Source organism: Rattus rattus, chromosome 15 (genome assembly GCF_011064425.1).
Source record: "Rattus rattus isolate New Zealand chromosome 15, Rrattus_CSIRO_v1, whole genome shotgun sequence".
In the NCBI taxonomy this organism is placed as follows: domain Eukaryota; kingdom Metazoa; phylum Chordata; class Mammalia; order Rodentia; family Muridae; genus Rattus; species Rattus rattus.
Genome location: NC_046168.1, coordinates 22,057,069 through 22,079,827, shown reverse-complemented (window position 1 = coordinate 22,079,827; position 22,759 = coordinate 22,057,069). Strand labels below are relative to the sequence as shown.

Here is a 22,759-nt window from a genome sequence, read left to right as displayed (position 1 = left end):
GAGGGGACCTCCAATAACCTTTCTTGTTTTTAAGTTGACTATCTCAGTAGAAAACTAACAGTCATATTGAGTGATTCCCAAATCCAACCCGACCTTCATTATGTACTGCCCTAAACTGTTCCTGGTTTTATTCCCACTGGAGCAGGATCAAACAATTGCTATTGTTATGACCGTGCCCTCTGGCTGCTGTTGTCAACGCTGTTGTTGTTGTCATCGCTGTTGTTGTTGCTCTTGCTGTTGTTGTTGTTCGTTAGTTTTGCTTTGCTTTTGTTGTTTTTCTTCAGCATTCGCCCTACTCTTTATTTTTGGGTGTTGGTGAGATTTTGGTGAGGGCGGTTTGATAGTTTTGATATTCAAAAACATAGCCCATGTTAGCCTAAAACTCATCATGTAGACAGAAGTAGCCTTAAAATTATGAGCCTCCTCCCTCCAGCTCCTTGGTGCTGGAATGACAGGCATGTGTAGCCCTTAAATGTTCCTTGGTTACTTTGGTTCGGTTTTGTCTCACAGAATAGGAGCTACCCACGACAGGGTAAGACTTTAGCTATCAGCGTCATTTGGGACACATGTACTAGATGTAAGAGATATTTATGTCACACACGACACACACACACACACACACACACATATGAACAACTTTAAATACTTATTATCTATGTGTATACACACATACTATATATATTCTCATTTAAACAATGCTTTAAAACAGTTCTCCTAGCCTACCTTGGTGCTTCCAGTGCATGTTAGAAATGCTAGAGACTGTCTAAGGTAGGGGCTCCTAATCTCTTGTGTAACGATCTAGAGTAGGACCCAATATCATTTTCTTCTTGTTGCTTGTTCGTTTTTATATAAACATATTTCCCTGGGTGATAGTGCTTTGTAGCCAGTACTATGAAGTATAGTTTTGAGCAGCTGTGTTTAAAAGATTATGGGCTTTGTGGCAGTGTTTTATTTTTAATACTTGTTGAACCTTAGCAATACACAATCTGTTATTTCTAAAACTTTCTCACACACCACCTGGAATTATCCCACCTCTTACCAGCAGCAGCTAGAAGCCAGAGCTGAGGATGGATTTGACTGTTTGATCCCCTGGCCTCCATAACCCTACTGCTGGGATTATGGTTTGCACTATCACACGAAGTTTTCTGCAGTGCTGGGGACTGAACCCAGAGCTATGCACCCATGAAACAAGCACTCTGCACATTGAGCCACAATGTTTGCTCTTGGTTTGTTTTTTAAGATAGGAGCTCATAATAGAGTTTAGCCTCACACTCTGATCTGGCCTCAGCTCCCTGAGAGCTGGGATTACAGGTGTGCCTGGCTCAACAATAGCTTTGTATATTACCTGTGTGGTTGACCACTCGTGTGTGTGTGTGTCTGTGTTTGTGTGTGTGTGTGTCTGTACATGTGCGTGTGCGTGTGTGTCACCAAGTCTGCATACCAGCTGATGACAACTGAGGCAGATAGGGCAGGGAAGAGTTAACGTGTTCATCTGAGTCTGTGAAGTGTAGTCCCTGCTCCTGACTTAAATCATAATCCTCGAGGTCAGGGCAGATCCATCTGAATACCCCATTCTTGCTGCAACTTCCAGCAAACTGCTTACTTACACGTTTCTACCCTCCTCCTCCCTTTTCCAGGAAAAAAGCAACCTTTGGTTCATCTTTACATTTTATTATTTATGGATTGATTTATTTTTAAGTGTGTGTGTGTGTGTGTGTGTGTGTGTGTGTGTGTGTATGTGCGTGTGTGTACATGTATGCATGTGTGAGCTTCTGACTGTGGAGCCTGAAAGACAACCTTGGGTTGTCTCAGAACCATGGTTCACCTTCCTAGAGACAGGGTTTCTCATTGGCTTAAAGCTCACCAATTGAGCTAATTTCCTGGCCAGTGAGCCCCAGGGATCCTCCTGTCTCTCCCTCTCCAGAGCTACATTACAAGTGTGCCACCAACTCTGGTCCTCATGTTTGTAAGGCAAGCTTTTACCAACCCAAGCACACGCTTCAACCTTTTGTGAACCGGAAACAGTTGAACATCATTTCCTTTGCTTGCTTAACTGTATATCCTTAATTCCAGTATCTAGTGCTTAGCGCCTCTCTTCTGAAGAGCATCAGTTGTAACAGAAATAACATCTCATTAATCCTCCCGCATCCCTGGGAGGAAGCTGCATGGCAAATATTAGCTCTCAGCCTTTTACAAGGCGGGGTCTCACCACTCACTGGCACACAACGAGCTATTCAGTGCCCGTGCAAGAAGAGAAAGGTCTTATCCTTGTATCCTGGAGACAGGAGGCTCTATACAGCTTCCCAAAAAGCCCTTTAGGCTCTGTGTAGCCTATAGAGCAATGCACTCCCAAGTAATGTTGAATTTAATGATTAGACTACATGCCCTTCCCAAGAACAAGTCTCACTGCTGAGCTTTCTCTCTTGCTCTCTGTCTCCTGTCTGGCTGGATTTCAGAAGAAACATGGATGCCTTTCTGAGCTAAGGAACGATTGCGAAAGCTATGGAAAGACACAAGGTCATGGAATAATGAAGAAAAGTCAACTTAGATTTTAGCGTACCCCACTAACATGATGTCTCTCAGAGTCTGAGTCAAAACAAATGTTTTTTAACAAAATGATATGCTAAAGAAGGAAAGTTCGTTGTTCAAAAGACCTTAAAGGAACAGTGGTCTCGTGCCCCACTGTGTGATCTGGAGCCCGGTTTCCTCCATTACTGTAACTTCGGAGAGAGATTCCTCGTGGGGAAACTCTGAAGCTGGCTCAGAGGCACTGGAGCCAGCCTCCTGCCAAGCAGGCTCTTTCCAGTTGGAGAGTCACTGCAGGAGTAGCCATGCAGGGAGACAACAAGAAAAGTTAGTTAGTAACTGGCTATGTGACTCCAGGCCTTCCCTGGAATATTCATGGCAGGGCCGAGGTGTCTGTTTACAAGAAAAGGAGTCGGACTGCTACTGACTGCTGCAGTCCGAGGAGACCCAGGGTGTGTCTGTAGGATGGGGAGGTGATTCTGTGAAAGCATCCTAGGGCTAAAGTAAAGGAAGCCGAGGTTCTTATTTGAGGAAGATCTGTCACCTGGGAGTGAGGGGAGCGCAGGTGGGTGTGCTGCAGAGACAATGAGCTGTGGCCTGTGGGATCCAGCTTAGCGACACCCTGCTGCTGCGAGTGAAATAGGAATCTCTTATCTTCCTCCTCTTTTCCCTTCTCTCCCTATAGGGAGCCGGTTCTGTAGGTTCTTTGCTGCTTCAACAACCCAAGAAGGGTGGGGCAGTGGTGCCACAGAGAACCCTAGCTGGAAGACAATGAGGTCTAGGAGATCTTCCCAGGGCCCTCTGAAGGGACATTCACAAGGGCCTTTGAAATCCAACCGCTCAGTCAGTCCACTGCAATAACCTCTCCAGCCATCAGATCTCTGACTCTTGAAACAAATTATTCTGACGAAGTTTACTGCACACCCTAAAACTGAGTTGTGGACCCTCTGCTGTGAGGTTTGAATTATTCCCCAAATGCCTGAGGGTAGCAGGTACCCAAATTTCACCACAAGGCAGTAAATTCCCTAAGGACTAATAATTTCAAAATGTTCCCTCGGAAATATTCCCCCTTTGCGCATGTTAATAAGCCAGAATTTTAAAATACAAATTCCAACAGATTTTCCTCATACTTTTCAATGAATTACTATTGTTACTTTTTTTCTATCTTCTACAGATAGACGGAAAATAGAAACTTCAAACATTTCAGCCCTGTCGTTTTCAGTGCAATTCAAAGTCTAGGAGAGTTTGTGGGAATTCTTGGTGACGTAGGCTACTTTCTCTCCTGTTTCCTACTATGTCTTATTTTTGATGTTTGCGATAAATTGAATTGTGTCACCTCCAAAGTCAAACAGACACCTAAGTCCTAAACCTTCATGTGACTCACATGTCTATGTACCATTAAGGAAGCAACCAGGTTAAATAACTTCTACAGGGGAAACTCTAATCGAAAAGGACTGGTTTTTGGTAAGAAGGGAAGGAGACAAGAGATTACATAAAACACAGAGGAAAGAACATATACACAGCATATACACAGCATGGAGGAGACCTTCCATTTAGGGAGAGAGGCACGCCTAAAGGTAGCCCTGGCATACTTGGCCTTAAGCATGCAACTTCCAGTCACCCAATCTATAATCGTAAGTTATCACAGACCAAATGGGTCAATACAAGCCTCCCCAGCAGAACTGTTACATACACAAAGGGCTGACAAGGACCGGTGAATGATTTTCATGTTCAGTTTCGGGAACAGACATGAGAGAAAGGCCATCCTGATGAGACGGGTATGGCTGCTCTTGAGTTCACAAATGATCACTCCTCCACCTTATGGCCCGTGTTATGCCACCTACACTGTGTAGGGAGGGCCTAGACTGTGCGAAGACATCATCCTTAGTACTTCTTTGGTTTTCTGAAGCTGTATGTGCATGGTGAGTCTTTATCATGGTGTTTCGATGGAGGAGAGGAAAGCTGAGGCAACAGATAAAGCTTTTGTGGTGGAGTCTAGGATCTATAAAATTATGCATTTCTTTGAGCTTTCAGAAATTTTAAATGATTCTCATACTCTGACTGTGGCTGAAATTTCCTTGAAAACAAACAAACAAACAAACAAAAAGTCAAAGCACTCTCTAGGAAGATTCTTTCTAGAATATTCTAGTAGATTCTTTGCAGGACACTGTTGTTTTCTAGAGCTTGGACTATACTTTGGCTGCACAGATGCAAGGCTCCAGGGCTCTTCTTAAAATTCTTCTCTCATATTCTACACCTTGACCATAGTTACCCTCCTTCCACTCCTTCCAGAACCACTTTCCTGCACTGACCTCTTCCCCAGACCCACTGTTCCTTCGTTTCCCTTCAGAGAAGAGCAGGCCTCCCTCAGATACTAACCGAATCCAGCATAACATGTTACGCTAAGACTAGGCCCGAACCCTCATATCAAGGCTGGGTTAGATAATTTAGGACAAGGAAAAGGGTCCAAAAAGCATGTGTATGAGTCAGGTGCACCCCTACTCTCATTGTTAGGAGTCCTGCAAAAACACCAAGCAGGCAACTGTAACATGTATACGGGGGACCTAGGGCAGGCCCATGCAGGCTCTGTGGTTGCCTCTTCAGTCTCTGTCAGCTATGGCAGGCTCTTTTCTGCAGAGGGGATGTCCCCTTCCTAGGGATCCAGTCTCGTTAACTCACCTGCTACCACCTACACTTGCTGCTCTCTAGTTCTGGAACTTCTTTGAATGCATTAAAGGTGGCACATAAATATTTTAGTTTTGTAGTATCTTCTCTCTCCCTGCCTCATGTTTCAGTCTGAGAAGGCTGGAGTGGCCGTTAAGGTCTTTCATGATTCTAAGGGTTCTAGGTGGAATTGGGAAACCTCTCTATGACTTTTGTCAAGGGTAGATGGTGCCCACTACAGACTGAACAAACAACTAATCCAGCCGTTCAAAACAACCACCAACCCATAGCAATAACAAACCCTGACTGAATATACAGGTCATTTGCTTCCTCAGCAAACGTAGATAATGCATTTTAAAAACTGTGTAGCCATTTACTTTTAATTAATACCCTATTCCCTTGAACATCTAGATAAAAACAATTCTGTTTAAATCGTAAGCCCCCAACATTGCAAACTCAGAAGTATGACAGAAGCCTACAGTATTGTTGTTTGTTTGTTTGTTTTGGAGATAGGGGTCTCATACATCCCAAACTGACCTTGAATGTGTTATCTTTGTAAGTAATAGAGGATGACCTTGAACTTCTGCTATTTCTGCCTCTACTTTCCAAGTTCTGGGATTGTAGATATGTGGAACCATGTCTGGTTTATGTGGTGCTGGGTGGCCAAACCCATGCATGAGAGGCAAGCACTCCATAACTGATTGACATCCCATTCTTCCAATATTAGAGTATATATTTTAACAGAAAACAAAATTATTTGCTCATGATAATTTAGAAATTGCTCTGTCCAAAAATATTAGTGTTAGACCCCCAAAATCATTTGCTGTGCAGTGTCCGCACATAGCCACAGACTCTAACCACTGTGCCTGAGGTAGCAAGAGTAGCCCTCTTCCCCGCTCTTCTGTGCTGACAACAGAAAAACCACTGCATCTCTGTTAAACTCAGAGAGTCCTGGGCTTTGTCTTGCTTTATTTTGACATTAGTTCTTCTCATCCTGGAGTGACGCTTTTGAGCCACCAGTCTCAGCAGTCAAAGAGGAATTCCACTTTATTCCTCTAGAACAAGAATTACACACAATGACTCAATAGTGTTGAAATACATACTTGTATGCCTTTAAGAGCATGTAAGTAAATGATTCCTGTGATAAATAATTTATTTTTTTCAATTAAAGACTTACTTAGCTAAGTCTAGACTACCACTTGAGAAATACAATGGCTGAGTCAACAAAGCCAAAATAGTCACACAACGATAAAAACAAACAACACCAACATCAATAATAGGCACTTATTGGTCACACCAAACACCAATATTTTTTAATAATAGTCATCGGCACCAAATGCAGAACAACTTCCACGGTATTTCTACATGAATTTTCTTTTCAACTCTTGTCAGCAACAACATCTAGTTCCTGCAGAGAGCTGTCTGGGCTGACTGAGGAGCTATAAGAGGCCGGCCTAAAAGCTGAAAGGACAGGCATTGTTCTGTATTAAAGAGACAAATAATAAGCCCTTTCCCCAAAAATGTCCAAACTATTTGGCTAGGCATTTCTCAGAACAAATATGTGATCGATAAGCAGATAAAAGGGTGTTTAGTATGGTAGCCAGTCAGGAAATGCAAGCCACAGTGACACAGCATTTCCCACTCAGAAGGGGAGCCATAACAAAAGACCTAAGTATGAGAAAGCTGGAACCTCACACACTGCTGCTCAGAGGCACGATGGTACACGGTCCCTCCAAAGGCTCTCCTTGTGTTAGGCTAGCTGAGATGCTCTATGAGAGAGCAGCAAACTTACTCATGGGCACTAAAATCATAGGCCCAGGGCCTGGAGAGATGGCATAATGGTTTAGAACTCGTGCTTCTCTTTCAGAGGCTTTAGGTTCCTCCACATGGCAGCTCAAAGGAGTCTGCTAGCTCCATTTCCACGGGACCCAATGCATCTTCTGACCACACAGCTCCTCAGGCATACACACATACAGAGATAAACATTAAAAGCAAGACCAAAACCCCAACAATGTAGGTCTGTAAATAATTATACATGGGAGCCTATAGCAGTGTAATTCATAATAGCAAGAAGCAGAAAAGTGCAACTGTCCATCAACTAGCCTAAAGATAAAACCTGGCATATTCATGCAACAGATTACTGCTCAGCTATAAAGAGAACACATAAAAGGAAAAACTTTAGCATTACAAGTATACAGGGAAACAAAATATTGAAACTATGTATGTTATAATGTGGATGTGTTATATATAGCACATAGAAGAAGCCAATCAAAGAGGATTATGTATTTTTCTACTTTTCCTATCTGAAGTCAGAACTGGCAAATCTATGAGAACAAATGTTAGGTTGCTTGTTACCCACTAAGTATTCCCAGCCAGGTTTCATAAGGGATGTTTGTGCAGTATTTGAATACTCGCATTGCTGTGAGTGGGGGAGAAGGAGCTTCTGAGGGAGGAGGATCCAATAGATAGGAAGGGGTGATAAAATGTTGTGGTGATGTCTTCACAATTCTAATGCAGCACATAAACCTTATGCTTCGGATGGGTCAGATGTGCAGTGGGTACATTACAACTTAATAAACCTGTTATGTATGAAGCTACCATGGTTTGTCCAGCTTTTCTGATGGCTGATGTAGACCAAGAGGCCAGAAGTGACTTGAGGATGAAGCAGAGCACTGCCAGTCACTCAGAAATGGATAAAAGGAGCATAATATAAACCAAGAGGCAGCAGGTAAAATAGGCAGGGTTCTTTCTGCGCATGCATCCTGTTACCAGCACAGTGACAGGACTGAAGCTATGGGTTCTGTCCTAGATAGGTTATGTGTCCTCCCTAGAAGAAGCACAGATAAATTTGTAAAATGCACTCTAGAGCTATTTCTGTCAGACTTCCTGGCCAGGTTTCATAGGCCAAGATGCATCTGTTGTGCATTTAGCACCCAAACATTCAAAATCGAAACAAGGTGGATAGTGTTATGTGTGTTATGTAGGTGGGGAATCTGAAAATAGGTTAAGTAAATTACCCAAGGTAGAGACAGCTTATAAAAGACTGAGGTGGGATTTGAACCCATGTCTGTCTGACTTTTAGGTTGCATAAAGTATGCAGCAAAGCCGTTTGGGTTATTTACATTATAAGCTTGACCATTCGCGTGTCTCTTCTGTGATGTCCCTCTGCTTCGCCCTTTTGTCATTTTGGAAAGGATGCTTGTGAACGCCTTAAGAGACGGAGATTACAGAAACGGCCACTGACAGTGATGGTACAGTTGCTATAGTAACCAATCCACCAAATTGGTCTGTGCTACTAGGCACACACTTCTGCCTCTGCAGTACTCCCGTGCCGACTAGGACGCTCCCCGGCCCCAGCAAACCCCTGTAAAAGCATAGGAAATAGAACAAGCTGATGGTCAGCTGTGTGTGTGCAGCATGAAAGTGTTCTCTCCAAAGTTCGCCCTCCAGATTCCCTTATTTTTCCCCTGTCTTAGAATCCTTCCATTTTACACAGTGGTCCTTGGTGTTAAGGGATGTCAAACATCAGGGCTAGACTGCATTCTGTTGCTTTGTTCTAAGTGGGATTTTTATAAATAAGACAATTTTCTTTTGGACAACGAATTGACCCAATAATTCCCCAACACCGTGTTAGACTAAGAATGGACCACCACCTCATTTCCAACACAGAAACAAAACAAAACATTCATGTGCTTTTCTTGAAACCCCACAGAAGTCGCTGTTCAGAGAATCAGAAGCTAACAAAGAAAACTAGTTATGGGCGCAGACAGACACATGCGAACATCCTCCAGTTCACATTGCTCTACAGCGATTCTGTGTTCTCAAGGACTCCTTTTTGGATGCTGATGCTTTCTCTCTTCCTCCCCCTCTCCGTTTCACTGGCCTTGCCTGTCTTCAGAGGCACCTGAAGAGACATAAGGCAGGGAAGTGAAACCGACTGTAATTCTTCAGTTCACTTCTCTGCAGCCTCCAGTGAGCCAGGCTCCATACGGTGGCCCAGATGAGCTCTGAGAAGTTCAGAGTCCTTGCACAAGTGCAGTTTACCAGCCCTGCTCACAGGCACTCTGGGAGGAGAGGAGCCGGATGGACATGTGGATGTGGGGGAGGAGGGATTCTGGAGTTGACACGTAGGAGTCTAAGGAAGATCACTCCTCCCTATGAACCTGAAATTCTGGTGTCTTAGAGGCCAGCAGTCCCCTCTGGTGGATTACAAACAGCTGCCGAAAGCCACTAGGAATTCTAGTTCTCCTGCCAGCCGATGCCCTTGGTTTCACCTTTAGGCCCCTTCTTCTCTGTCTGCTGATCTTAACATTTTATGCTGAAGATGAAATTACAAATATCTCCCAGTGTCTACTTGATAAGTAATGTGTACTCAGGAAAATTTGGGTTCACTGTGGCTTTAAAAACTAATTATAAATACATTTTAGTAGTGTTTTGTGTATAATCTTCTTTTCCCTTCCTTCCTTCCCATCTTTCTTTCCCTCTCCCCCTCCTTTTCTTTACATCTTTTGTTGCGCTGCTTATTTTTATTAACTCAGTCGGTCTAAACCAGAACTCTGGGAAATCAAACTACAGTACGAGCCCATTTTACTGATGCAGGGCCCTGCTGAAGAAAGGCAGCGACCGTCATTTAGGTCTATGACTTCAAAGGCAACAGCATTTGCACGATCGTTTGCCTACTCTCACAGCCCAATTAAAAAGTAAGCAGATTTTCCGCTGTAGAATGGTCCTCTGTGGTGGGAGTTCCTACGCAGGGGCTGCGACTTTCTCTGTGATGAGACAGTCTCTACCGCAGCCTCTAGACAAGAATTCTCTTTTGGTTCCTGGAAGATGCCTAACTCTTTTCTTCCTGGGGGCTTTGCACATGTTCCCTTGCCTTGGCCTCACCCAGTTGCATACCCTGGCTTTCCCCAGACCTATTACCTTGTTACCTTGAATAGCTCATTATCCAAGGCTCGTCTTTAAAGCATCTTTGGCATCTTTGGATAGCTAGATAGGGTCATGACCCTCTATTCCATGATGTTCTCAAACGAAGGTATTTGCTGTGTGCTAATCTAGTACTAGTTTCACTAACTTTTGGTTCCCCCACCCCCTACTTCCTTCTCTTATTTCTTTTAACTGTAAGCTGCCAAAATTCAGGAATGTGTCCTTCTTGTCCAGCTCTGTATCTCAGAGTTCAGCCTGGAGTTGGGCCCCTGCACATGTCCACTGCAAATGTGGGGCTATTCCACAGCACAGTGTTTTGTTAGTGACAGCCTGCAGTGTCTCACCCAAATTTCTCTTTGTGGGTGTGATCTACTCATGCATGGAGATATAGAGAAGCCACCCAAGGTAGTGAATGTCACCTTGCTTTTCAGCTCAAAGGATGCTGGGAATCGAAACAGTTTTGCATAGAATGCAATTATATTTTCATCTTCTATATTTGACAAAGCAATCTGTCACCTTTGATCTCTGACACTTCCAAAATGACTGCATTATGAAACACAAGAATAAAGGTTTGCTTTTATTTTAATGATATCTTAGTCACTTAGTCTTTTAATGACACAACATCTAGTAGACAACTGTAATTATTGAACTGAATCAAATTGTAGGGCTTAAGATAGCGTGGCAGATTTCTTTGTAAACATTATATTTGTGTTGTTGCTGTTTTAAGAAGTAACAACTATTTGCTTTGCAATGGATTCTGTTGATAACTTTATGGTATGTAAGTGTGAGGGGTTGCAAATGCTTCTTGAGTTGTCTTTACCTGCCCACCAGCAAACCCTTAATTTCTAGAGTTTCCTCACCCATCTTCCCGTATTATTGGTTCTCATGTTTTCCTTGTTTGAATAGTCTGTCACTTAATAACGTCTCTGCTTCCCTGTATTTTGCTGTATTTTTCTTGCTATTTCTTATTTTTTTCACCTTTTCCCGTGATTTCTCTCCCTCTATCCCCCACTGTCAGCTTTCTACCATGCCTAGCATTTTCCTTCTAACACTACAAACTGTTCTAACTCATTTCCATTCATATTATTTGTGAACAGATAAAACCTTCTGATATTTACAGCAAAAACCTCCATATTCTGTATATCGTATATAGTGAAACTAACAGTTCTTCCCCTTGCTTATTTTATATCAAAATATGACTGCTTTCTTTTTTATTAAAGATATTATCACTAGTAATTTAAGTCCCATGAAGTATCTTGGAAGTCAATGCGAAGGATGTAGGAAATAAATGTGTTTCCTGAAATTCTAGAATGACAGACATCATAAACAATTGTGTGAAAAACAGTTAATAAATTGATTTTCTTGAAACAAAATATTAACAAAAGTATTTCCAAAGAGGGCATTTTGCTTTACATTATAAAAGTATTGAGAATTTTTATAGTTGTGGCTTATTGTACCTCCTGTACACAGCTCCTTGAAATATCATTCACATGAATAGAATTCTGTTGTCCCCTGAACAAAACTGATATTTTAGACCACACAGTCCTGAGAAAATGATTTTTGCTTCAAATTTGAGCTGTGTAGTTTTGTTGTATTTTTGTAATTATTTTTCATAGACTGAAAGTTTTCATATGTGTCTAAAATGTGTTTGTTTTTACTTTCTTAGCATTCTGTAAGTTCCCATACTCTCAGGAGTAATAGTTAAAATGTGGTAGACCAGTAGGCTGGAATCCTGGCTTTCTAGTTTAGCTTCTTGTTTTTCTCTTGATTGGATAGCTATAAGGGTTAAAAGGTTGCAAAACTTCAGTCACTGATGTGGTGTGGTGAAGCCAATGTGCAAAAGACATAAATTAGATTAGCATTTGGTTTAGCCGTGGCTACAATACATATCCACCATGACTGGATATTCTGTCCACACTGAATATTCAAAATAAATACTGTTCAAATGATTGGCAGATCACACTTCAGTTTCCCAGTATCTCAAAAGATTGAAAGAATTCTCTAAATGTGAACACTAGAAGTAATATATGAAGTTCCCAGGGGATGTTCAATTAGTGGTAGTTATCATACTGATAAACAACATGTATATGGAAAGGAGAAACAGACAGACACACAGAAAGAGACAGAGAGACAGAGATATAGACAGACAGACAGACAGACAGACAGACAAAGAATTGGAGGGAAGGAGCAAGGGTCCACTTTTTGCAGGCTCTGGATCTCATGTGCTTGAAAAAGTTGAGTACAGCATTTATTCATTTTTTTGGGATTGATCATATTATAGTTGTCTAGGATCGCTAATAAGTTCTTAAGTCCTACCATGGAAACATGAAATTCTAACCTGACCTAGTAGAATTAGTTATGAAATTTCTAAATGGAAGGCAGAGGACTAATGGGAAGTTTTTCCATTACAATAAGGTCATTTGTTTTTCTGGTTTCCTTTTGTTTCATATGGTAAGACAGGGTTGAACTATGTAGTCCTCCTTAGCCTTGTATTCTACTCTCAGACTGGTCTAAAACTTGTAGCAATCTTCCTGTTTCAGCCTCTGGAATGTGAAGATCTTAGAAGTCTGTTGCCATGTCTGGTTATTTTTGTGCTTTGTTCACTAATACAATAAGGTTGACAAACCATGGCCCAATGAGAAAAGTGAACCCACTTCCTAGTTTTGCGCAACTCCAAAACTGAATGGTTTGCATGCTTTTAAGTGGTAGAAAATAATGACGTGAAAATTACCTGGAGGTTCGTTATCTGCAAAGGCAGCTTTACTAGAGCATTCCTGTGCTTAGTCACGGATACACTATATACTCTGTTTTGCTGGGAAAGCAGGATTGTTGCAGTGGAGAGCTTAGGACCCGGTAGTCAACCACTATTGTCTGGCTTTTTATACAAAAAGAGTTGCTGACTACAGGAACAATACTTCTCTTTGAGTGTGTGTGTGTGTGTGTGTGTGTGTGTGTGTGTGTGTGTGTGTGTGTGTGTTCTATGCAGTATACATATTTGTATGTTTGTGCCAACATATATGCATGTGCATGCACACACACATACACGGGTCAAATGTCGATCCAGGTGTTTTCCTCAGATGTCTTTTACTTTTTAAGGACAGGCTCTCTAGCTGACCTTGGAGCTCACTGGTTCAGCAAGCCTGGCCTAGCAGAAACTCCAGGGTTATACTGTCTGTCTTTGACTTTTATGTGGATACTGGGGGTCAAACTCAGATACTCATGCTTGTGCTGCAAGTTACCTCCCCAACCCTCCCAAAGTCAGGTACATTGATGTTTAACCCATTCCAAAAGGAAAGCTGTAAGTCTACATGTGAGTCCAACATCAGTCACAGAATAGTGGCCTAAGGCAGAGGTGATCATAACAGGAAGTACTTAGTGTATCGAAGAGGACAGACTCGGGTACCACACTGCTTGACCTCACCGTGCAAGCCTGGCCACCAGGCTCGCCATCTCTGTGCATCAACTACTTCATCTACAAGATCAGGCTAATGATGAGAATATAAAATTAACGTTTGTAAAGTGTTTACAACAGCAATTGCTATAAGTAGCTTTCTTTCTTTTTTCTTCTTTCCTTTCTTTCTTTCTTTCCTTCTTTCTTTCTTTCTTTCCTTCTTTCCTTTCTCCCTCCCTTCCTTCCTCCCTCCTTCCTTTCTTCCTTTCTTCCTTCCTTTCCTTCCATTCTTTCTTTATAAATGAGGCCTTAGTGTATAGGACAAATTGGCTTTAAATTCACCATCCCCCTGGCTCTGCCTCCTAGTGATTACAGACATGAGCCACCATACTTAACTAGGGCAACACAATTTTAACCATGTTTTTCTGTTAAGAAATTTCAGATACTTGACAAATTAGCCAAGTAAATGAGTGAATCTCAATATGCTTATACATAAGAAGAAATCCAAGGAGGAAAACAATTGAAAATGTCCATTTTTGTCAGCAAGTCATCTGTGTGTAGAGAATACGCCAGCATGTTCTCTAATTGCCATTGAATTGTAGAACTGTTGGCCTCCCATATCTGTGATATGATTTTGTAATCAATGGCCTTGTTTCAGATAATAAACAAATTGTATTCTAAATGGTTGAGTAGCTTCTGATACAGAATCTAACTACTAACAACTTCTAATCTGAGGGCATCAAATTGGCATAAAGGGAAGCAGCAGTTCACGGAATGCAGAGTGGTGTGCTGCACACAGGCTGTCACTCAGTTCTTAGGGAGAGAGCCAGTGAGAGCCACTGTCCTGCAGTACAGCTGGCAGACACTAAGGCCAGGAACTGCACTTCCGTGTGAGCAAATGCTATTGCTTTTTAGCAGTGCAAGACATGCTGGGATTAGATAATTAGCACTCCAAATGTGTAAATAGATTTTAATATTAACATGTATGATCTTTAACTAGGCAGGGAGAACGTAAGAGCTTCGTGCGGCTGCTTTCTGTCTTTTATGTAATATAACTGCTTGAGGATACACTTCAGTATGTGGCTCTATAAAGGACAAGATGTTAGCTACATCGTTATTTTCATAAATGTTTTCTACACATGTGTTTTCTTTGTATGTTAACAGTAAGTATGGCCTGACCAACGCATGAATGACGCGTGACACATCTTTCTTGCCTCCTAATCTTAGTTCCCTTAAACGTCAGTAGCACATCTGTTTAGCTTAGACTGTAGACGCTGCAATGAAAATATAGGCAAAAGTTATCTATTCCGGTCTAATTTGATATCACTACTAAATTGTGCAATAAAAATTTAAAAAAATACAAAGAAAAACGTTTTGGTTACTTTAGGTAATGTAGACTGAGGGCTTCAGTATTGTAAGGGGACTCATGGCTAAGTTTATTCCCCACTGGTCCACACATCTTCAGCTAGAAATTCTCCAGTGCTAATTGTCTTACATGAAATAGTCACACTTTAGAAGACTTTAGTAGTAACTTTCCCAGGAACTTTTCCCAGTGCTTAATTCATACCTATCTTCATCTTGAAATAGATGGCCTCATCTTATAATAAACCTAAAGAAAACAGTCAAGAAGTCTGACTTCAAAACGTTTTATGTGTATATGTTCAAACACTCTTTCAAAAAAGGAAAAAAACCCTATAAAAGATGTGTCTTTGGGGGCATAATGTGATATTTTGATATATGTATATAATATGCAAAGATTAAGATACACTATCTAATATACTTATTATCATCTTCTTGCCTCTCATTTTCTATGAGAATGTTAAGGTCTCCAATTTAGCAATCTGTTATTATTAACTGTATTCACTATTCCATGCATCGAACCACTAGAACTTATTCCTCTTGTCTAAAATGTCATATCCCTTGTCAAGTCTTGTCATTTTACATTACTAATTACTTGAAGATGGGGCAGCAAGTATCTTATTTAATCCATTCAATTAATGCTTACTTCATTAAAACAGACTGTGAGTCTGTGTTCAAATGACATGATCAGAAGAACGGAGTAACTACAGAAAAATACGAATCGATTCTACTGCTTCCCTTGAGACTTCCTCCGCTGCTTATTTTTCCAGATAATACAAATTCAGAATTACTTACTCATCTTTATAGTCATATTTTAAATTAATATATTAAAATCTTTATTTTCTGCAGACACAATATATGTTCTTAAACACATGAATTCTTTCATCTACTGTATTTGGTTGTATTTCGTGTTCATGATGACCAACTGGTCAATTTTAATTCCCTTGTCCCCTCTCTAAATTTGAGGCATATATTCATATTTAGGCTCCTAAAGCCTACAGGTAAAGGAAAAGTCTTAAATAGGATGCCCTTCTGTTCAGTTGTCTTTCCTAACAGTGACATAATCTCAACAACAATCAAGTGACATATCTAACCTCATGTTGACCTCCACACATGGCTGAGAGAACCGTTTTCTAGCACACTGGCTATAACCCGGAGCTCACTTAAGACCGAAGGGTTTTAACTTAGAACATTTTTTTTGTCTACACTCAAGTTAAAATTTTGCATTCTTCTGTGATTTAAAATTATAACAATGTGATTGGTTTCTAAAATTGAAAATGCTACAGTTACTAATGATGAAATGGAGTTGACATTACCTTCCTGAGATCGGCAAAAGGTTTGATGTACTACTTTCTTTTCTATATCTTCCTCTTCTAAAGGAAAAATAGTTTCCTCTTACTGCAAAAGTATCAGATCCCTGCAGCAGCCATGACACTTGTAAGCATTCAGTGGTCAGACACCACTACATACCCTTCAAATGATGTGGCCCAGTGAAGCTGGGAGTTATTGTCACGGAGCCAGGCAGCCTGGTATCTTAGCTGCCCACCAGGACAGAGGCAGCAGGCCCCAGCTAGTATGCTGATTCCAGACTAAGCTAGGATTTCTGACTAACATTTTGCATTTTGAAAGTGAAGTCTCTTGACACTGAATCTTAGGACATACCAACATATAACAGTGTATCGAGCATTCAGAAATTATTTACTAGATCCAATTTACAAAGCTTGTCTGCCCAAATTACTCATAGGGCAACGAGTTCAATCTTAAAATTAATTATTTCCTTTGGGTTTCTGAATTTATTCTAAATTATATATGTTTTTTTTAAATATAAAAGGCAGTCTCAAAAGCCTAACTGTATAGTCTGAATTCTTGACTGTGTAGGATATGTGCTAAATGAATATAGTTATAAGTTGTCAACAATGATAAAATCTAAGATAGTGGACAGTCACTCACCAATCCCTCTTAGGCATGGCAATATCTGTCCATCACGGTGAGCTTGTCATTTTGATCTTTAGACATGCGAAAAACACATGGGATAACACATTTCCTATTCTGTTCTGACATGGAGTCTTGTGCTCACTGTTGATGGACTACTTTGTATTACTCTTTCCGCTACAGACATCTCTTGACCCGACAATACACAAACTCATCTCCCATAGCCAGACAGAAAAGTCAACCCACAGCATCTGTTACGAGTTCAAGATTTCTTATCCCCCACCGTTGACTTAAACGTAACAGCAGTGTTGCCCAAACAACTGTGGATAATGTTAAATGCCTTTAAACGTCTGCTACCTCAGACTGGTAGAAGTAGTATGAAGGAACACACACACACACACACACACACACACACACACACACACCCCTACTCTCAGAGGTTACCTGGAGTGGTCATCATTCTGTATGGGACTTTGCCTTGGCACATATTCAAGCCATGTCCTTTTGTCATGCAACCCTTGGAGTTTAGGCTGGCCTCAATAGCTTGGCATCTGAAACCCAGATGCTTAATCACCGAAGGGAGAGGATACCATGTCTCTTCTCAAAAAAACAAAACACAAACAAACAAACAAAACCAGAAGGAGCCCTTTGCTAGGGCTCATTTAAAAGGGTTTTGAAATTGGAGCCAATCAAACAGGATTGTCAGCCTCTGCAGTCTTCTCTGAAGCACTTTACAAAAGCATCGTTTTTCCCTCTCCCTTTGGACATGAAACACTGTTTGCAACACAAACAGATACTTTCTAAATGGTAATGGCAGACAGCATCAACAGTTCCCTTGCTTCCTTGTGACTCCTGCTAGACACACAGCAACCTGAGGTGCAAGACTCTGCTCCCTGTCCTTCTCAACTCCCAACCGTCAATGTCCTAGCCTTCTTGGGGACAGAACTTTGTAGGCAAGATTCACCCCACCACCCTGAAATAGTTGGTTAGCTTTGTTCTCCTTTAAAGAGTGAAAAGTGTTTTCCGCAAGGTAGAAAAGTTTACTTGGTTCCAGGATGCCATCCTTAGAACTCACCATAGCAATAGACAACACCTTTTGGGAGTTCCGATCTAGAAAGGGAGCAGACCTCAGTCCCAGCACAAAAACCAAACAAACAATTAAAAACTGGAGTGCATGACAGACTATGAAGTTCTCTTCTGCTGACACTGAGAGTTTCTCCTAGCTCAAAGCAGGAACAAGAAGAGTCTGCACCACAAACTCCATCTCCTGGAACAGGTCCACTTTAAGGGGCGGGCAGAGCGAGATCTGACTGACCAAGGTGCTTAGAGCTACCCTTCTAAACTGCATAGGCCTTTGTGCCCTACCTATCTGTTCAGTTTCAACCTGAGTCTGAAATCTTCAATGTTTCTGGCCCTGAAGATTTGGGAACCCGAGCATTCAAGCGCTCAGGAGTGCTGTTAGGCCAGGTCCCCGTTGCCCCTTCTGACACTCTAAAATCAACTTTGCCCACACCAGCTGAAGTGTCTGAAATGGTTTTTCACGTGCAGGAGCCTCCCGCCCAGCCCGCCCAGTTCTCCCCTCCTCCCTGCCCCCTCCCCTCCCTCCGGCCTCTCCAACTCCCCCCAACCCCATCCCACCCCGCCTTCCTCTTTGTTGTCTCCTACCTGCTGGCCAGGCTCTGCCTGCAGTGCTGCCTGAAGGGCATCAGGTGGTAGTTCATGGCGTCCAGCAGCAGCTTCTGGCAGACCGGGTCGGTGCGCATGAAATCCACCGACTGGACCCGCTCCACCAGCTCCGGGGCGGGGATGAGCGCAAAGCGAAGGCGCTTCATGAGGTCGGGCGCGTACTGCATGCGGGTCTCACGGTCGTGCTCCAGCCACAGCACGGACATCTGGAAAAGTGCCAGCTCCGACTCCACGGGGGGCGGCAGCGAGTCCAGCAGGGCACGCATCTCCTCGAAGTTAAGCAACAGCACATCCTCCACCAGGTACTTGTTGGCCAGCTTCTTGGTCTCCTCCAGGCCGTGCAGTGCGGCGATCTTGCACACCTGCTTGTAGTTCTGCACCGAGATCTGGTCGTTGAGGAACTGAACGCAGAGCTTGGTGACCTGAGGAATGTGCAGGATTTTGCTGACCGACAGCACCTCCTCCACGGTGTCCAGGGAGAGGGTCACGTTGGCCGTGTAGAGGTATTCAAGCACTAGGCGCAGCCCGATGGACGAGCAGCCCTGCAGCACTAGGTTGTTGATGGCTCGGGGACTGGTCAGCAGCTTGTCGTCGGGGGAGGAGGAAGGAGTCCCGGGCTCCTCCTGTGGTGGCTGCTGCTGCTGCTGTGAAGGCTGCTGCTGCGGCTGCTGCTGCTGCTGCTGGTCCTTGGGGGCCCCCAGGCCGTCCTGGCCGCCGACCCCTCCCCCGAGAGGGGGGTGGCTGGAGAAGAGTGATCGGAAGTACTGCGAGCAGGAGGCCAGCACGGCCTTGTGGCAGTGGAACTGTTGGCCTTGGGCTGTCAGGGTCACGTCGCAAAATAGCTGCTTCCTCCACAGCAGGTTGAGACCGTGCAGCAGGTTGTCACTGTGGCTGGGGTCGAAGGTGGAGGTCCTGTCCCCGGATCTGGACATGGCGAGCTGACTCTGCGCACCTGGCTTTAAACCCTCCTCCAACCTGGCAGACAGGGGTGGGGGATGGGAGGGGGAGCAGGGAGGTGAAGGGGGGTGGGGTGTGGCCGGGGTGGGGAAGGGTGTGGAGGGGAGAGAGGAACAACAATCAAGGCCCCGCTTGGCTCCCTCCCTGTGCGCTTAGGATGCGAGCCTAAGAGGGAGGTGTGAAGGCGCCCGGTCCTGAGCGCCTCCTGAAGGGTCCTCGTCTGGGGTCGGGACTCCGGTTCTGCTCCTTGCTACCTCTTACACACTTCGCCCCTCACTTTCCTAAAAGCACCCAGGCTCCTCTCTGGGCAGCGACGGCGGTGACAGCAGCGGCGGCAAAAGTGGAGGCTGAGGCCGTGACACCTCGTGGGCTCGAGTCCATGCCCAGCTGGATGAACGGAAAGGCCGGGAGTGGGGAGTCAGGGGGTGCCCCGAGAGCTCAGAGGCGACCGACGGCGGCGGTTCCAGGTCAACTGGTGCTGGAAGCTTTGCTTTTTCTTAGTTGGCCCAGTTTGGGGGTGGGGTGGGAAAAGGGGGGGTAGGCGTGCGGGTGAGCGATTCTTAGCTCTCTAAAAGCTGGGGACACCTTCGATTATCCGAGCTGCCCCGAAAAAGTCCTAGGCTCCCAGTCTGAGGGAGGAGATAAAGCCCTTTCTTCTCCCGGGGAAGTGCAGCGGAGCGCGATGGGGACCCGCTCAGTGGACTCGGCAGAGGCGGGAGCTGTCCTTATCAATTCTAGCTCATTTCCCTCACCCCGGCCCTGCCCGCTTCCCCGCTTCGCAAACTGTTGGCTTCCCTCGCCGCCACCCCGTTTTGCTAATTTTCCAGAGACGCCTTTAAACCTGGCCAGAGACTCCTCGCACCCACACTACTCACCCCACCTCGGGCCCCCTTCTCCCTGCACCTTTGCTATTTCAGAGCACGGAAGTTCAGTCATCTAGTTCCCCTTCCAGTGCGGGGCGGCCCCGAGGATGACTGGGGGCCAAGTTGGGGTGCTAGGCTGGATTTAGGGCAGGAGACTAGAGGCCAGGAGGGCTTGGTGTGGACTGCTCTCCCTCCCTCTCGAGCACCGGGAGCAGCCGCTTTACCAGGAGGAACTGTGAGAAGTTCAAGTTAGAAGGCAGGTGTTGGGGGAGGGGTGGCGGCCCGGGAATGGGGTGGGGGTGGGGGCGCGGTCCAGTGCGGAGGGGTCCCTACTCCGCACCCAGAAGGATCTTGGGTCGACAAGCATCCCTTCGATCCCCGGGGTTCAGCTTCCAGAGGTCCCCCACTCGAGCACCCCCCACTCCCCCAGCCCTGGAAGTACTTCTTTAAAAGTCTGAGCCTCCCGTTTCTGGGTGGTAAGAGGCCGGGGAGGGGGAGGCCAGGTGAAATCCACACAGCGAGTCCTTAATCTGTAATTGCACCTTTCAGGGCCGAACAAGAAGGGACCCTCTTGCCCGCGTCCCGCCCGCGCGCCCGCCGGGACCACCGCCGCCGCCGCCCGGCTCCGAGGGACCCGCCGGACCTGCCCCTTCCGCTGCGGCTCACTCTGCCTTGCCGGGCGCCGCTTCTGGATCGCCGGCTTCTCATTCCTACCAGGCTGGGCTCCTCTCCACTCACTTTCCCATCCTGTTCCAGGTGGACCTAACCTCCCTCCCCCAGCAACAACCCCCTCCCCCAAAGCTCAGGCTTGCCGGGAAACATCTAAGTCCTCACTGGAAGTGGCCCCGGTCATACCTCTCTCTTGCTCTCCCAGCTTCGTTGTCTAGCCACCCCCCCATCTTTTCCTAGTCTTTCCTTCTTGTTCTCCCCCCCCTTGCTTCCACCTCCCATCTGCTTATGTCTTGCAATGGGAGTTTTATTCTTTATAAGCGTTTGCCACACGCCCCCCCAGGCACCCCCCCTCATCCACAACAACCCCAAAAGACAAGGAAAATACAGGCAAGGCAAACCCAAGGCCAGAAACTTACCTGCTGTCAGCCAGCTGCAAAGTCAGGGCTCACTTAAGCTCCCCCCAAAATCAATTGTCCTTCCTTTTTAAAGGTTTGCTCTCTCCTTGGGAGGGGAACACACCTTCTGGCTCCCAACTCCAGGCAGTCACTCTGTACAATTTATTTTGTCGTACATCATTTGATCACCATGAATTAGCAACAGCAAGAAAATATAGGAGAGGGAGAAAAGAGAGAAAGAGAGAGGAGAGAGAGGGAGAGAGAGGGAGAGAGAGAGAGAGAGGGAGCAGAGCTTTCTGCAAGAGAAGAAGAAGAAAAAATGTACGTGTGACAAATTATGCTACCAAGAAACAACACATCATTATCCTTGGGCCTGGGGCTCAGTGAGTCGTAACGAGAGTAATAGGAAATCCACGGTTGGGGAGAGAAATGGTCGTGCTTGGCCAGTAGAGAGAGACCATACAGGGGGATGGATGCTGGAGAGACTCGCAAAATTATGGCTCAAGGCTATTGTAAAAATTGTCGAGCGTAAATGACTGCGATTTCAAACATCTTTGGAAGAAAGAAGGGGAAAAAGCGAGCCCCCCTCCCTCCCTCTCCCTCTCTCTCCCTCTCTCTTCTCTTCTCTCTATAAAGAACCGTCAAGTTTTAGTGCGCATTGCTAATTAGTCAATTTCTCTCTGCCTTCACAGGCTGGCGACTTCGCTGCTGAGCTGAAACTGCTAATTTCTGTGACCAGCTTTTTTCTTAGCTGTGATCTGGATGAATGAGTAGCTGTCTCACAGAGATGACAAAAATAAACTCTAATCCCCCCCAAAATTTCCACTACATCTTTCTCATGCATAGATTTATGATCTTCAAGCGCTCTGTGCAATATGCAAACTTTTTTTTTGTGTCTGTGTATATGCTGTTGTTTGCAGCTTCCACAACATCGGTATGCTGGGTTTTCCCTCCCACCCCCAGCCCCTCAGACTCTCAAATGCAGAAGCTGTCTGATCTCAAAGTATGCTAGGATGCCACTTTAGCCTGTCTTGGTATCTAGGGCGTGGGGCTGGCTTGGAAGATACCAGTCCATGCCTAGGAGGGCTGAGGGCACACTCCAGGGGTGGGGGAAACACAGTTGGTAAAACAGGACAGTTCCTTGTTTGTTTTGTTTTTTTTTTCCTCTCTGTACTATTCAAGCTTTATGGTTTTGTTGGGAAACATATTTTTTCTCTTATTATTTTTGTCTGGTTAAACGACCTTTTTTGAAGTTCTCTGTCAGTCTTTGACACTTAAGAGTACAGAAACCATGGTTTTATTAGAACATTATCAAATTGTCAGATTCTTATTTCAATTAAGAGTCTTTGGTTTGCAGGAGCTAGGATTAACTGTTAGGGGACCCAGCT

At 44.5% G+C, this 22,759-nt stretch overlaps 1 protein-coding gene across 1 annotated transcript in view; it reads right to left on the bottom strand.

The window, feature by feature from the left end:
- The window catches only part of Klhl14 (kelch like family member 14), a 101,722-nt gene extending 82,306 nt beyond the window's left edge, over positions 1 to 19,416 (bottom strand). Inside the window, exon 1 of the mRNA XM_032886002.1 lies at positions 18,464 to 19,416. Coding sequence (XP_032741893.1) covers positions 18,464 to 19,416 — 953 coding nt within the window. The remainder of the gene's footprint in view (positions 1 to 18,463) is intronic.
- Positions 19,417 to 22,759: the final 3,343 nt, after the last annotated feature.